Source organism: Anarrhichthys ocellatus, unplaced genomic scaffold, assembly GCF_004355925.1.
Source record: "Anarrhichthys ocellatus isolate YVR2014 unplaced genomic scaffold, GSC_Weel_1.0 scaffold3, whole genome shotgun sequence".
In the NCBI taxonomy this organism is placed as follows: domain Eukaryota; kingdom Metazoa; phylum Chordata; class Actinopteri; order Perciformes; family Anarhichadidae; genus Anarrhichthys; species Anarrhichthys ocellatus.
This window is the reverse complement of record NW_022280033.1, coordinates 16085251-16099640: the sequence shown is the minus strand read 5'-3', so window position 1 is coordinate 16099640 and position 14390 is coordinate 16085251. Positions and strand designations below refer to the sequence as shown.

General features: G+C 41.7%; 1 protein-coding gene across 1 annotated transcript in view; it reads left to right on the top strand.

Annotated features, from left to right (window-relative positions):
- The first annotated feature begins 9404 nt into the window (after positions 1 to 9404).
- spmip7 (sperm microtubule inner protein 7) overlaps positions 9405 to 14390 on the top strand; it is a 9206-nt gene continuing 4220 nt past the window's right edge. Inside the window, exons 1-4 of the mRNA XM_031874643.1 lie at positions 9405 to 9831; positions 11859 to 11956; positions 13179 to 13261; positions 13673 to 13811. Coding sequence (XP_031730503.1) covers positions 9405 to 9831; positions 11859 to 11956; positions 13179 to 13261; positions 13673 to 13811 — 747 coding nt within the window. The remainder of the gene's footprint in view (positions 9832 to 11858; positions 11957 to 13178; positions 13262 to 13672; positions 13812 to 14390) is intronic.

Here is a 14390-nt window from a genome sequence, read left to right as displayed (position 1 = left end):
GGACACATCTGTTGGAGAAACCCATAAGAGATTAGCTTGGTCTCCCCAATGCCATAACTATGTAATTAGGCTCCTGCCCTGTTCTGGACAATGCACACTGCTGCAATGAGATGAGATCGTGTGCTCATATTACAGTAAGTGATGAAATTCATTATTCATCTACAGCAATCGGCCAGCTTTGCAATTTGAAATTAAAGCACCATACATTTTGAGAAGCACAGAACTCTTGCCTACAAACGAAAGTTGACAGCTTCGTCAGCACACGGCTTACTCTTAGTAACTCACTAAGATAAAGGCCCTCGTTCAAATGTCCTCCAGAAGTACTGTCTCTTGTTGGAACCACAATGGCAAATGGAACAGTGAAGATTGTACGTGTCTGACAACATTATGGAAAGGACCTTAAAGAGTGATGTGAGCAAACACCCCCCCCCCCCCCACTGTGGCCATGTTCGTAATCGCACACTAACATACCATTCATACTACAAATGATGGAAAATTAAGTACTATATTATGACCCTTGAACTTACTGCCCCACAATGCATTGCTTGCATCTGGGTGGCAGGCTAAAAGCTTTTAATACATTTTAACATGTTTTTCAGACGAGAGAATAACTGTTTGAATTCCTAATACGAGGTCAGTTTTACCAAATGACGCCTGAAATTTGCCGCGGCATTTTCAGAGATGATGAACATTGTAAACAATTATACCTGCTGGAGTTATTAGTGTTATCAGGGTGAGCTTGCTAACAGTAGCATAGCCTCAGAGGTGCTGGCATGGTTGTACACTCTCCTGGACATTCTGTAGGGCTAGCCAAAACATTTCCCACCTCTTCCATCTTTTACACTTCAGTCAATTTCACACTGAGCAGATTAAAAAGTATAAGGGAAAAACTCAGTCCACTTAAAAATACAAGAATGTGGCTCCGGACGGGAATTAAATTACAGGAGGACCAGTTAGTTCACTATAAAACAGTAGGAAATGGTCGATGTAATTATTGCGAGGTGAAAAACGACCAAAGTACTCACTCCTGGCAGGATTAATATCCCTGACCAGGGCAGGTGATGTAAAAATCTTCCCACCTTCCCTGGAGAAATGAATCCGGTGTAGAAATGGAGCTTCAGTCTTCTTACACCAATCTCTGGTGTCAAATTCTTTAGAAAAAGCAACGCTGAAATGTTTTCTCTCGAAGCTTTAGGAACCTATTTTGTTTTTCACGGTTTGTTAGCAGTAATGTGTTTTCCTGTTTGACCTTATTTTGTGTCACTCATATTACAAATCCTCACAGACAAAAGGATGAGGAAGTTTGTTTCTGCTGGTGTCACATCAGCACTGTCCTTGATTCTGCAGGGTATCGATGACAGCAACTTTGAAAAATAAAGACGTGGCTGAAGTGATGATGAGGAATATATATATTTTTGTGATCAGTCACATAACTTAGTAGCAGAATTGGAGCATGAACATAACAATACGAGCCCCAAGGACAGCTGAAAGAGGACTCGGCCCAATGGCACTCAGCCATTGCTATATGGTAAGCACAGCATATATGGTAGTCACCAAATGTAATCCAGAGTACATGAACGCCCCCCCCCCCCTTATCTTTCATGGTGGACACAAATTAAACCCATTCATGTGACTATGCAACTGTAAGAGCTAGTAACGCAGTATTTAATATCAACAAAGACCACTCATGGTGGGCGGGACAGGTCCAACATACACAGGGCTTTCAGCCATGAGACCGGTGTTGGACACCTCGTGTCCCGTGGTTTTGATGCCTAAACCTAACTTTTATTTTGTAACGTAATGTCCCGAAAAATAATTCATTCCGAGCATCACGAAAAAAAACCTGACAATTTGTTTACCCTGTACACCAAACCAATAAATGGCATTTCGTGACCATTTCACAAATGGGTGGGAGACTGTGTTGATATGGTTGAGGTTATAAAACATATTGAATCTACAGGCATGTTTTTAACATGTAAATACTAACATTTAATCAATATTGCCTCAGTGTGCCTGCTGCCAATTTTACTGCCAAAATGTTATGGCAAAGAAATAAGAACTGGGGAACACCCAATATTTTGAATAAAGGAACAAAGCACTTTCTCACTGTGCATGCAACTTGTCTGGGTTTAGATGACAAAGAACACGAAGTAAGCATATAAAGGAAAACATTAAAAAGTTGCTTTTGAAAGGAAATGGCACATTGGAGAGTGAAGCCCTCAGCTAGAAAAACACTATTTTATTTAAATGCCAAACAATCTTATTTCACCAGCCAAAAGGAAAACAACTTTTGTGACATGGTTGTAGTTGTTGCTGAATAAATTACGCCAGCTGGTACTATAGCTATTAGCACGTGTGATGTTAAAATATAGGGTCTCACTCTCATTCATAGGCTGCCAGCAAATACAGGTGTCTGCTTACATTACAAACAAGTAATGCAAAGTTTAACATGACAGTTTCGTGTGCTGAGCAATGTGGTGGAAACAGAGACATTATTAGCTGTAATATTTATGTTACCGTTGACAAAATTATATTCATGCGTTTTTATACTTTTCAACTTATATGCCAACCTAAGGCTATCAACAAAAAAAACAAACATTTATCAGGATAGTTCGACATCAAGCAGAAGTTTTATAAAACATGTTCAAGTCATCTTTTCAGTTGAAGGGAAACCTTTTATGGGTTTCTTTTCAGGATTAATGCGATTCAAGCTGTGTGCAGTAGAGTAAAGCGCTTTGAGTGGTCAGAAGACTAGAAAGGAGCTTTATCAATGCAAGTCCGTTTAGCATATAAGCTGACTTTAAGTGACTCAGAGAAGCTCTCTACAGAGAGAGGCTGAGACAAAGAAAGGATCAACTTCAGATTAAATCACACTGCATTCATATCGCTTCTAAGTATTTTACTCACTGTTTAATTTGCAAGTTATGTAGCGATATTGTACTCCACTTTATATTTTGATCTGTTAGAAGTTTCAGAAACATTTCACGACTAATTTTGTGAGTAAATATTATGTGTTAGGCATGTATTATATATATAAATATATATATGAATATATGAAGATCATATGACTGAGAAAGTACTCAGAAAAGGACAGACTAATAACTGAGAACTGACTTTTTTGTCCATAGCTGACGTATTTTTATCAATATGTAGCACATTCGTCCCTGTTTTAATAAGTTTCTCAGCCAGTAAGTTATTGAAACCCATGTAATTAGTTAACTACACACGCTTGAGGGAAGATACTATGATGAATATTTCCAATTTCTCCAAAACCTGATAAAGTCCTTTATTGCACTGAGTGGAATTTGAAGAGCCCCATTGAGTCTTCTGAAACAATAATAAGTCAACGTTATGTCACACTGCGGTGCAAAATGCAGAACACGGTGAGATATCGAGACTTTATATGAACGTTTTTACAGCTTTGGTTTGTCTTCAAAGTTCAGAGTAGAGATGGCATTTGATTGAGGTTTTAGATCAAAACACTTCAGTGCCAACTCCAATCTAAAGTTTTGAGAGCACAGGGTTTTTTTCCCATGGTTTCACATTTACGAGTGTAAGCCTGCGTCGACGGCCTGATCTGTCTGCAATCTTATGAAATGCATTAAATGCTTTGTCAAGACAATGATTTGACAGGGGTGAAAATGGTACATGAGCCCATAAGAAAGGGAAATAAGCAAAGAGTCAAAGTGCAGTTTACCTGCCTGCATCTATAGCAGGCAATGTTAGGGAACTTTGATTAATAATAGTCTTCAGAAAGCAGCTCACGCAGCTCTTAAATCTCATCGAACACGGCTACACGAAGAATTCACTTTCTCACAATGCTGGGCTGATCCACCTTCATGGGCGTCTCACTTATTAGAGGTCAATAACTATGTATAGGACTTTGTTTTCTGTTGCACGCGTATCTTCAAACAGGACGAGCGAGATGACGGCTGAAGGTTTATGAATATTTAATGTCACATTTGCAGCATTTACTTCAATTTCAGAGGGAGCGCTGAGCTTTTAACCGGAATCACTTTAAATAAAAGAAGGCTTGTTATCTGTAAGTGCATTCAGGCTTTCTGCTTAATATGGGGCTGTTATCAACGGCGCGGTTCATTAGTAGATTTGCAATTCTTCTGTAAGAGACCCGGGCCCTTTGAATTTCTGCTGCGAGACTACAGAGTGAATCCTAGCCCTCTGTTTTCTGCTTTTTATTCCTCCAAACTCTACTGTTCTCAACAATAACTTCACTGGACAGCTGCTAAATGCTGGTAAAATGCTTTGAGAATTATATTTGTACCTTCTGAAAGGGTTTCTAAACACATCACCCCAAATCCATTAAATCCAGCTTTGAATCTCTTGACAGTTCTGCGAGTCATCCTCGGAGCCACATGTAACATTGCCATGTGATTACGACGCTCCTTGATCAATCTGAGTGAATCACTTCATGATTGAGCGCCTAAGTCTCCAGAGTCTCGGGCCTGAAATTGTCCTTTATAGATTTGGTATTATATCTCCAGCATTCCTCCTCTGCCATTAGCCAGACTTTCACATTTTCAATTTCACCTCTCTGCCTCGTGCTTGCCTCCAGATGAGGGTGACACTGTTGCAGTGTTGAATTGTCTCCCCATTCATACATCTGGGGAGCAAATCTCACAAAGTGACAGATATGCTTAGATTACCGGGTTTTAGAAGGACAGGATACCTAACTTGGTATTTGTATTACTGTTAAGATGTAATCTAAGCCTGGGAGAAGGCAAATCCCCTATTTTCTCTCAATGACATGGGCTAGATAGGTGACTGCAGGTTCAATCTGGTCCTATCCATCACAGGTTGTTGTGGGCCAGGTAGGTGAGTCATACTGCTTAAGAGCATCTTGGAGGACAGCGTCTCAGCATTTCATCCACAGCAGACAGCCAACGCCAATGTGACCTGCTTGCTGAACACTTTTCAAGGGGGGCTCAATTCAGCAGAGCGCTGCTGAGCCACGCACATCTGCATAAGTTGCTGTCAGACGGGAGATAGTATTGTGGATTGTTAGGTTATCATAAAGCGAGCAGCTTTTGTGTCGGCCTTGTGGAATACCAAGTGTTTGTATTTGCAACACAGCGTTCATCCTGGGGTATTCTTTTTTTTCTTCTTCCTTTTCTCGCGGCCCTTGTATGGTAATTCATCATCCAGGTCTTGATACATACTGTGAGACTGCCCGGTGAATGTATTCGCCACTGGCTCACACGCTGCTGCAGACTCCTCTAGGATATTTTGTACATGAAAACTATAGGGAAGACAGGCCTCAATGCAAACAAGCTAGCAGAATTAGTTTCCTTGCTTTTTTTGCCCTCCCAAAGAACATAAACAGCCCTGTGGGCAGAGAGGAAATGGAGGTTCAGACCATGGGCCACCGCTCTGTGGTTTCTTTACTGCGTTTTAGCCTCGAAAGCAGGTAATTTCACTGTGGTCAGAGGGAATGGAAACAGCCTAGGTGGGCAACACGGTAGCGGTTTAATAATGGAAACCAAGGTCTCGGGGGACAAGTCCATCTTTCTGAGCAACAGAGAAAGTCCATTACCCTCAGTGTTTCTTTACCGAATGTAATGTCTCATTTGTAATTGAAAATCAGAGGTGTGTTATTGCGCACCGATCAAACAGCACATATGTGGAGTGGTGTAAGCCACCTGACAGCACGCCACAGAGCCCAAAGAAATCCCTAAATGATCTAAAACGGTGGTGGCCAACCTTTTAGTCTGACCCCCATATGCCACCACACATCTCTATCAGAGAAGCTCAAGTACCCCTTCATCATTTTAGTTTTAGCTAAAAATTTATTTTTCTACTGTTTTTCCATTACTTTCAGCTAACTGTTTCGGTTCATCCATTACAATAAGCTATTTCAACTCATTTAAATGTTTGATATGTTACACTATACACTTTTCACAAACCTCATGAAACTGCATTAGAACCCCTGGTTGGGAATCAAAAATGCTAAACCTTTGTCATTTGCGTGACTTGCTTGTCTTTTAAACAGCGCTTGTGTTCATTTGCATTTATCTTTGGATCATTATTTCTCCCTTTCACACTTAATAGTCCTCCATTTCTGGAAGCTCATGGGTGTTCTTCCTTGTAATCTAATTAATTACTGTAATGATGTGAGACCTGAATGGGTTACTCACTGTACAGTAACAGCCCCCCCCCCACCCCCACCCCCCCCACCACCACCAGTTATCTCCTGTTGTACTGCCCCAGTCTTCTTTGCAAGGAAGACAGGGACTGTTATCCCAACTCACTCAGGATTTACAGCTGCTTGTATATCTGCTGTTGTCAACATATTCATCACAGAAAGTGACATTTCATTATGCCGACTCTCCCCTGGGGAAAGTTAACATTAAACATCATGCTCATGCGGCATCATGATAGACCGGAGGGTGCTTTGCGGGGGAAGAGTGTGTGTGTGTGAAAACTTCCATATTAAAAGCATAATAAAAGGAGCAGATTTTTCACTCCCACCACCCTCATGAAAAATGTACAGCAGCATATTCATTACTTCATTGAGCTAAGTGAGTGTGACAAGCGGAGAGCTGCAGCAACCGAGGGCAGGGAAGCAGCACCACAATGAAGCCCTCGGCCAGTCTCTGAGGACACGGCTACCCCCGCCGCTCGTGGGGGCTTCATCTCTGCACTCCGTTCGGATAAAATCCGAACGGTTGAGGGTTCCGCACACGGCATGAGACAGAGTTCACTCAGGCCAATTTGTCCTCTAATCTAATGCATGCACGGTCATCGGGGCGCTAATCAATTCACTGCCTTTTCAGTGTGATGAATATGACCCATGAGCCATGACTTAAGACCCTTATGCTATAAATGTGATCATGCATTTTCATCAGTTTACCAGACACACGCACATAATCCCAAAAGTGGTATGCATTAGGCTAAGCGTCAGACATGGATTAGGTTCTTTGTTATGAACTGGATTGTAGGCTACACCGTGCATACAAAGAGACGGATTTACGCGGGTGTGACTTTCATGAGATATAGCCCCAAAGATTTCTGCAGACGCCTAATGCATCAAAACTGGATACACAAATGACATGAACAACTGCAAACAATAATAACTGCCTGTCATCTGTTTATTTACTTGATTCCCTAGCGCAGTTTGCATTGAAGGATGCTGTCCGTCTACATTTTGGAGCGTCCTCTGCACTCTTGGATGATCCCTCCCCCCCCCCCCCCCCCCCCCCCCGTAGCCATAACTCCTCCCGGCCCCGCCTGTCTGATCCCGAGGTGTCATGCCGGGTCACCCTCAGCCCCCGTTGTCTGATTACCAAAAATAATGCCCTGCCCAGAGCACATCAGCCCATATTGTCTTCAGCACAACACTACAATTGTGACTTTGCTTTGATGACCCTCTGCAGCAGCACCAGCAGCAACAATGCCTCTTAATCCAGAGCAACAGTTTCCCTCAGATGAATGCAGCCTGCCCAAATGAATGGCTGCCGCACTGTAGCACGGGACCTATAGCACCATGGGTAAAATGTGCGACTTAAATAATTTCTGAGACTGTGGAGGAGTCTAGAGAATGGCAGACACGCTGACTAATAACATGGGATTCAGTAACAAGGGCTGCTCCGATGGTAATGACTCCTCACTCCGGAAATATCTGATTTCCTGCGAAAAATACTGTCATCTCAGGCTGGTATTTCAATTCCAAATGAAACAACATAAAAATAAAATAAACTCCCAAAAATAATTGGGATACAAAGCATTGTGTGAATATAATATTGTAGTGAGGAATATGGGAATAATTAATGGACTCCAAATGTAATAAATCATGTGGACCCCTGGACCTATATAACCTCATCTGTTAGAAATGTGTGAATGTAAAATCAGCACAGAGCTCATTAGACATAAGACTGATGCAAATGGTATGCCTTTTTTCCTTTTTTATCTGGGGAACTCACATAAGATCTCACAAGTGTCATTTGTGCTCTCCTTTTGTGGAGGAACATTGTGTGGGAGTCGGGCATATTCACCACTCAGTTATCAGAATAACTCTAATTAGGCTATTTTTAACACATCCTTTTAAAAACGCTCTTGGGTGTTTACATTTGCTAATGACAGCCTGAGTGAAAATCATCTATCAGCAAGCATCACCATCACCGCCACGGACACATTAATATGGATCCTCTCCCAAGAAAAAGGCCACCTTGCCAGGGTGCTTTCACGATTCATATAAAGCATGCATATGCATCTCTAATATGTGCACCTAAACAGTATATTTATGTGGAATGTTTACATTTGCACAGTACACTTCAGACAACCCAAGCAAGGCACTGAGGCTTTTTTGCTCCAGTAAATACAAGACTGCTCTTTCAAGCCGGTGCATTCGCCAGATTACAGCGTTTGTAAAAACACCTTTTTTACATGCCTGTGATTTGCATAATTTTCATTTAGTTTACCGTCAAATTTAAAAACACAGCTTGCATTTGAAGTCGACTAACTCCACTCCTGGTTGTTGTTTAGCCGGCATGCACAGAAGAAAAATCATTAATATTTCTTCAGGGACGTAAAATGTGCCTGAGGTCTTCAGCATTGGCTTTATGGTCACCTTGTTGTGCTATAATAGTATTTTTATCGTATAATTTATCATCATAATATTGCAAAAGGGACTTGTATTTTTCTGTGATATTTGTGGACTGTCATTTAATTCATGGGGGGGCAGGACGGCATACACATGCCTGTTTTGTGGCATTGTCATCTGATAACGCCGGCTCTATTGCTCCATCTAGTGGTCTTTTAGAGGAAAAGCAGACAACTGCTATCTTCTATAGAAACAATCTTTTTCTTCTTCAAGAAAATATACAATTCATAAAGCATCACAAGAAGTAAAGTAGCATTCTCTCGGGAGGGTCAGATCAGTAAACCCTGAGGTGGGGCCGAGCCTTCTCATTATTATTTGCCACCAAAACACATTAGAGTGCAGTAAGGGACAATAGGCATCCCTGACGTCGAACAAAACATTTTTATTTGGTCCGTGTGATAACTTGTTGTGAGTTGCCAGAATCAGCAGCTCGGAGGAAACATTATTTGTCACGAATGCTCACCCTGAATTATTGGGCTATGGCATCCAAAATAGATACTCGGGGGATGTTTATTAGATCCTTGTTCTCCATTATTATAACAAATACAGAATAAACATTCACACATAAATGTTGTGCTAAGGTATGTGGATCTACACACCTCCACAGACAGCAGGTCATGTTACTTCTCTGCATATCAGTAATTTGATCTGAGCAGCAAACAAAGACGGTCTCTGGGCAACCAGTGTTTACTGCATCATTATGCCTGATAGCACATCTATGACGTGCTCTGTCAACCACACACACATGTATAAGACACACACACTGTGAGTTTCTCCCCAGGCAATAATGGCAGCCGTTTTGGATCCCTACAAGCAGTTTTCTGCAGAGCTGCATGCCATCAGACGGCTGAACTCCAGCCTGTACCGTGCTGGCGGTAGAGATGGACTGGAAACTGGACGTGCTGACTCACCTTTTGCTAGATGTCACCCGCCCGCTAAGCATGTCAAGCTGGCTCCATTACGTGACGACGTCCCGCTGCTGGACCCTTGCTGCGGTCAGCTGAGCGCCGGAGCTGAAGTGGACCTGGGGCTCAGAGGTCGACAGAGATTCATAGATCCTCAGCATGAGGCCTCTGCTCTGCGGGTGCCTCCAGGTTTCAGGGAGAGGCCACCAACGGCTCCAAACCACTCTGGTATCTGTGTCGACCTGAGAGAAGACAAAGCCTGGAACTCCAGGAGGATCCCCGATGCAGTCTTGAGGGCAAGACTCAGTGGTAAAATAAGCAGAGATTATATCTATATTTGCTTCAAATAACACCATTGATATTAATACTTGTATGCATTGCCAACTGTGATGTATATCAAATCCTGTGCAGGTTGGACGCTGTATCTAGCAGTCAAAGCTGGCTTACCTACAGGACAACTGCCCCAGGGCCCCCAACACTCAAACTGAAACTAGAGCCCATCAACAGAAAATTAGTTGGAAAATAATACATTTTTACACTTTTACCTATGTATTGGTTATAGTGGGACTTTGACATAATCTAGTTTTATTGCCTTCATTTTTCTGCTGTCTGTTTGTGTGCATTTAAATCTGTTAAATAAGACTTTGGGTACTGCAGTGCCCCCTCCTGGTCATTCGACAGCAGTAGTGTTAGAGGAGGCACCTTATTTATGAAGCACGGCTGTGAACACAAGGCGACTGCTTCTCCTGCTTAAATATATATTTTTACGTTGTTACCGTGGACGCTGTTATTACGTAAGTACTTTGTTTTATTAAATATTAGATGGTGTAAGCAGAATATAATTGCTGTAGTTTGTTGATAATTGAGTCCCAAGTTAAGCTAATTGATAGTTAGCATAACATTAGCTGTTAGTAAGTTACAGCCATGTGACTCTGCATCTTCAGTTTCTATAAATGTTTATTTTTTCTGTGTATATTGGTTTAATTCTGCGTTCCATTTGTGCTTTTATTGTAGTTTCACAGATGTAAATATTTACTAAATATCCAAGAAAGTTTATCTGAGGATTTGGACCTTGGGCAGGTGGTAATCAAGGGGGAATATGTCCATGTTCCCACTGTTTGTTCCTCAGCTCACTATCCACATTCAGAGCATTCATATAGTGACAAACAACTATTAGCTATGTAAAGATATAGAGAGTCATGGCTACCTGGGCAAAAAATGAAGTCGCTCTCCCACTCGGTGTGCTGTTATCCAAGTTTCAACTTTCTTTGTTGACATATGAGGGCCGGCCCTCGTGCATGTGAGCGTGCCACACTAGCTAGCTCCCAGCCGCCGCTCTGCAATGCTCTCATATCCGGTTTCAGCTGATTTTGCGGCCACGACCGACAGCGCCCTCGCGGAAGCGTAGCATCCATCCTCTGCCTCTGGTTCCTCCTCGGGTACACGCCGTTGGCTCTGCCGGGCCCCGGCATCATTATCTGCGAGCCGCGTCGCATGCAATAGAAATACCCCCAATCTCTGCATTAGGCCTTTTCACAGCAGCCATTTTTGACGTGTCATTACAGGCTAAACGGGTGTAAGTAATAACATTATTTATGGCCCTGTTCCATTTAGGTTTGTCAGGACGGAGTTATGTATGCTGGTTCACTGGAAGGCTGTGACACAATAAATTGAATGGGACCGTAATTTAATTAATTACATCTGTGTTTACCTTGCTATGACATGTCAAAATGGCTGCTGTGAAAAGGGCCTATTATGCACCTTTTAAGGGGTTTTATATTCTCAGCAATGCTTTTTTTTGTCAAATAAAAAAATGTATGTTCCCTTGGTCGATGTGTCAAAATCAACCACCTACAGCTTATAGTCTACAGATGTTCTACTTCTCGCAACCTATGCCATCAAATTTGCAGATGCAGACATACTTCAAACATTGCTATCTCCACATTGGCTGAATGGATTTGCACCATTCAAAATTGAAACATCCATCTCACTTTGTTCATTTAAGAAGATAGCTAATACTAATCTCTTGCAATGGGAACACAGGGATGACCCTCTAATGGGTGACAAGAGTGGTAGTTGGTATTCGTTATTTCTTGCCGAACAAACCCTGTATTATTATATAAACTGACATTTGTAGTCTGCTGTGTTCTCTGTTCCCGGTGGTTACTCTAAGGCTGCGGCATTCATACACAAGTCACAGAGTGGGAGGAAGAAGAGTCAATATACATGGTTGATTTTTGCCCCAAGGCCTGGCCTTGAGAGCAGTTACTACTGTGCATAAAGTACACAATTTGACATGTGTCCCAGATACTCAATAGTTGTTGTTTCATCCTAAGGTTCGACTGATCCAGTTGATGTTCAACCACACTCACTGAGGACGTCAACTAAAGCAATGTCGCACAGCAGATACCCTGATAAACACACTGGACCTCAGGTGGGTGATGACTGAATTGACTTTTCTACAAGTCATTTGCATAACAGCATGCGTTTACTACATGGACTCCAATAGATCCTTGTTTTAATCTTACTTAGTTTTTTCCTGCTTCTGAGCACATAAACACTCATTCATCCATTCAAGCGACTGCAGTGACGTGGCAAATTTGCAAAAATGAATGCTTGCTTGGTTTCTATGAAACAATAGTTATTATGTCGTTTCATCAGATGCCTGGTCAATTAGTCACTTAGCCATCACAACACAAACACATTAAGTATGAAAGAGTAATTCATAAACACATCCTTTTGGTCTCACCACACATGATAAAGCACCACATTAGCCCACTGTCATTTAGGCAGGTGTTCACTTTGAGTACATAATCACGCTTTATTATTTTGTTTCTGAGTCTCCTTTTTGAAGTAATCATGATTACCCTGATGTACATTATTATGGTTTAGAAGAAGCTTTGCAGCACTCGGCTGGAGTGAAGAGCTTAAAGTGCTGTCTAGTGAATGGAGGCTTGATTCATATCTGTATTTAAGCGGTTTGAGACGTGGGAGGAGTGTTGAAGACGCTGCTGCCTGTCTATGTGTAAACACATCACATTATCTGATTGACTCAGATTCAATCAAGTATGTCAGGAGTTTTGTTTTTACTTTTGTTTTGTAGTCGTTTAGACAAGATCCTGACATGTACAATTTGATACAAATATTCCCGAATACTTGATGCCGTTGACCTCTTGATTCAATGGTTCAATATCCTGTGTTGTCGTCTTTTAGGTAAACATCTCAACATCTGGATTTGCTACAGTTACAGACCTACAAGAATCAGAGGTTCTCTGAGAGATCATTAGGCTGATATGATACTAATACTAAAAACTATCGTCTACTTATATGACATTTTAAGTGAATGGAGGGATGTATCTCATGTACATGGGTTTTTAATACGGTGCAGGTTTAAAAAAAATAAATAAATACACATATTAATAATCAAATACATTACCTTTATGTAAAATAATAGTGTTTATGTACAACATGAGGGAAAATAGAGTAAAATACAGAAAAATATCAACACTAACTCGTGACCAATTAGCCTCTTGCGTCTTAATCTCCTTTCTCTTTTGGCATTGCTGCCTCATCCTCTAGATAGACACAAAATAATACCACTGACAATATAATATAACTAAGAATACTGTTGTTTTTTTTTTTGTTTGTTTTTTCAGGATGTCTTCTCTTCTCATATGAGGCCGTGGAGACACAACTCACTGGCAGTTCAGCGCTTCAGATACACTTCTGCAACACAGAGGTCAGAACACACTGACCTTTAGTAGTCTCCTCTCCATAATACTGAAGCTAAACAAAGCTCACCTCCCACATGAATCATTATGTACAGTCCACGCACAGTGTCATTTTGCCTTGAGGGTCTTTGAGAGTGAGCAGGTTTGATTTGTGTGGTCCGGTGATGTCGTCAGGGAGCGGTGTGTCCTCTTGTTGTGTTAATTCCTGCTCAATATAATCATGTAGCTGGACTGTGGCCTTGCTCAAAATCTCTGGGAAGACTTGGCTCCCCAGTTAATAAGCCGTCTAATATACTTGGTGCAACGAAGGGGGCTGTTTAAGAATTCAAATTAAAGCTAATAACTTTTGAGTTAATCAATTTCACTCTAGGCACTTGGCTCCGATGTTTACTGGTAGGTATTTTTTCGTTCCTTTGCAGGAGTTATGAGGAAGTTAATTGGGATTCAAAGTTACCCCGGCGCTTGAAGGCACCAGACACAACCCTGGACAAAATGGCCGACCCAGTGAGTGAGTTTACCTCATCGAGGTGCTACGAGAGTCGACCTCAGCTGTGGCAGGTGAGCCATGGAGAAGAAACGGTGACCAACCCTGCCAAGGCCGGAGCTCAGTGGTTTTCTTTCTCTGCAGCTGTGGGCTCCTGGAGGTTTAAACTCGCCCACAGCTGACTGAAGGAAATTCGATTTTTGTGCAACTATAACATGACTGAGACAAAATCCTCCACAGAGTAGAACTGCTGTGCTGAAGTAATTAAGCAGTGGGTAGTTTTCAAGGAAGTCACTTACTATCACGAAAAATCAATCTAATTGTGTTACCTGAATGTAATTATGGTTAGAATAAAAAATAAATTGTTGTTGTCTCACAAAATGACAACCACGTTTGCGACTAAGAAGTACATTTGTTTCATATTTGGTTTTAGTGAAAGGGATAAAAGTGTCATTCCACCATGTTCAGAAGTTTCTATTATTTGTGCTGTACAGCAATATGCCTCTGGTGCCTTAAAGGTGGAGTCTGCAATTCTAATCCAACACGTTTTTTGTTAAATTCACTGCATATCATGATAGACGGGGAGCTAGCTGTCCGTTCTCTGTCTGTGTGTGTGTGTGTGTGTGTGTGTGTGTGTGTGTGTGTGTGTGTGT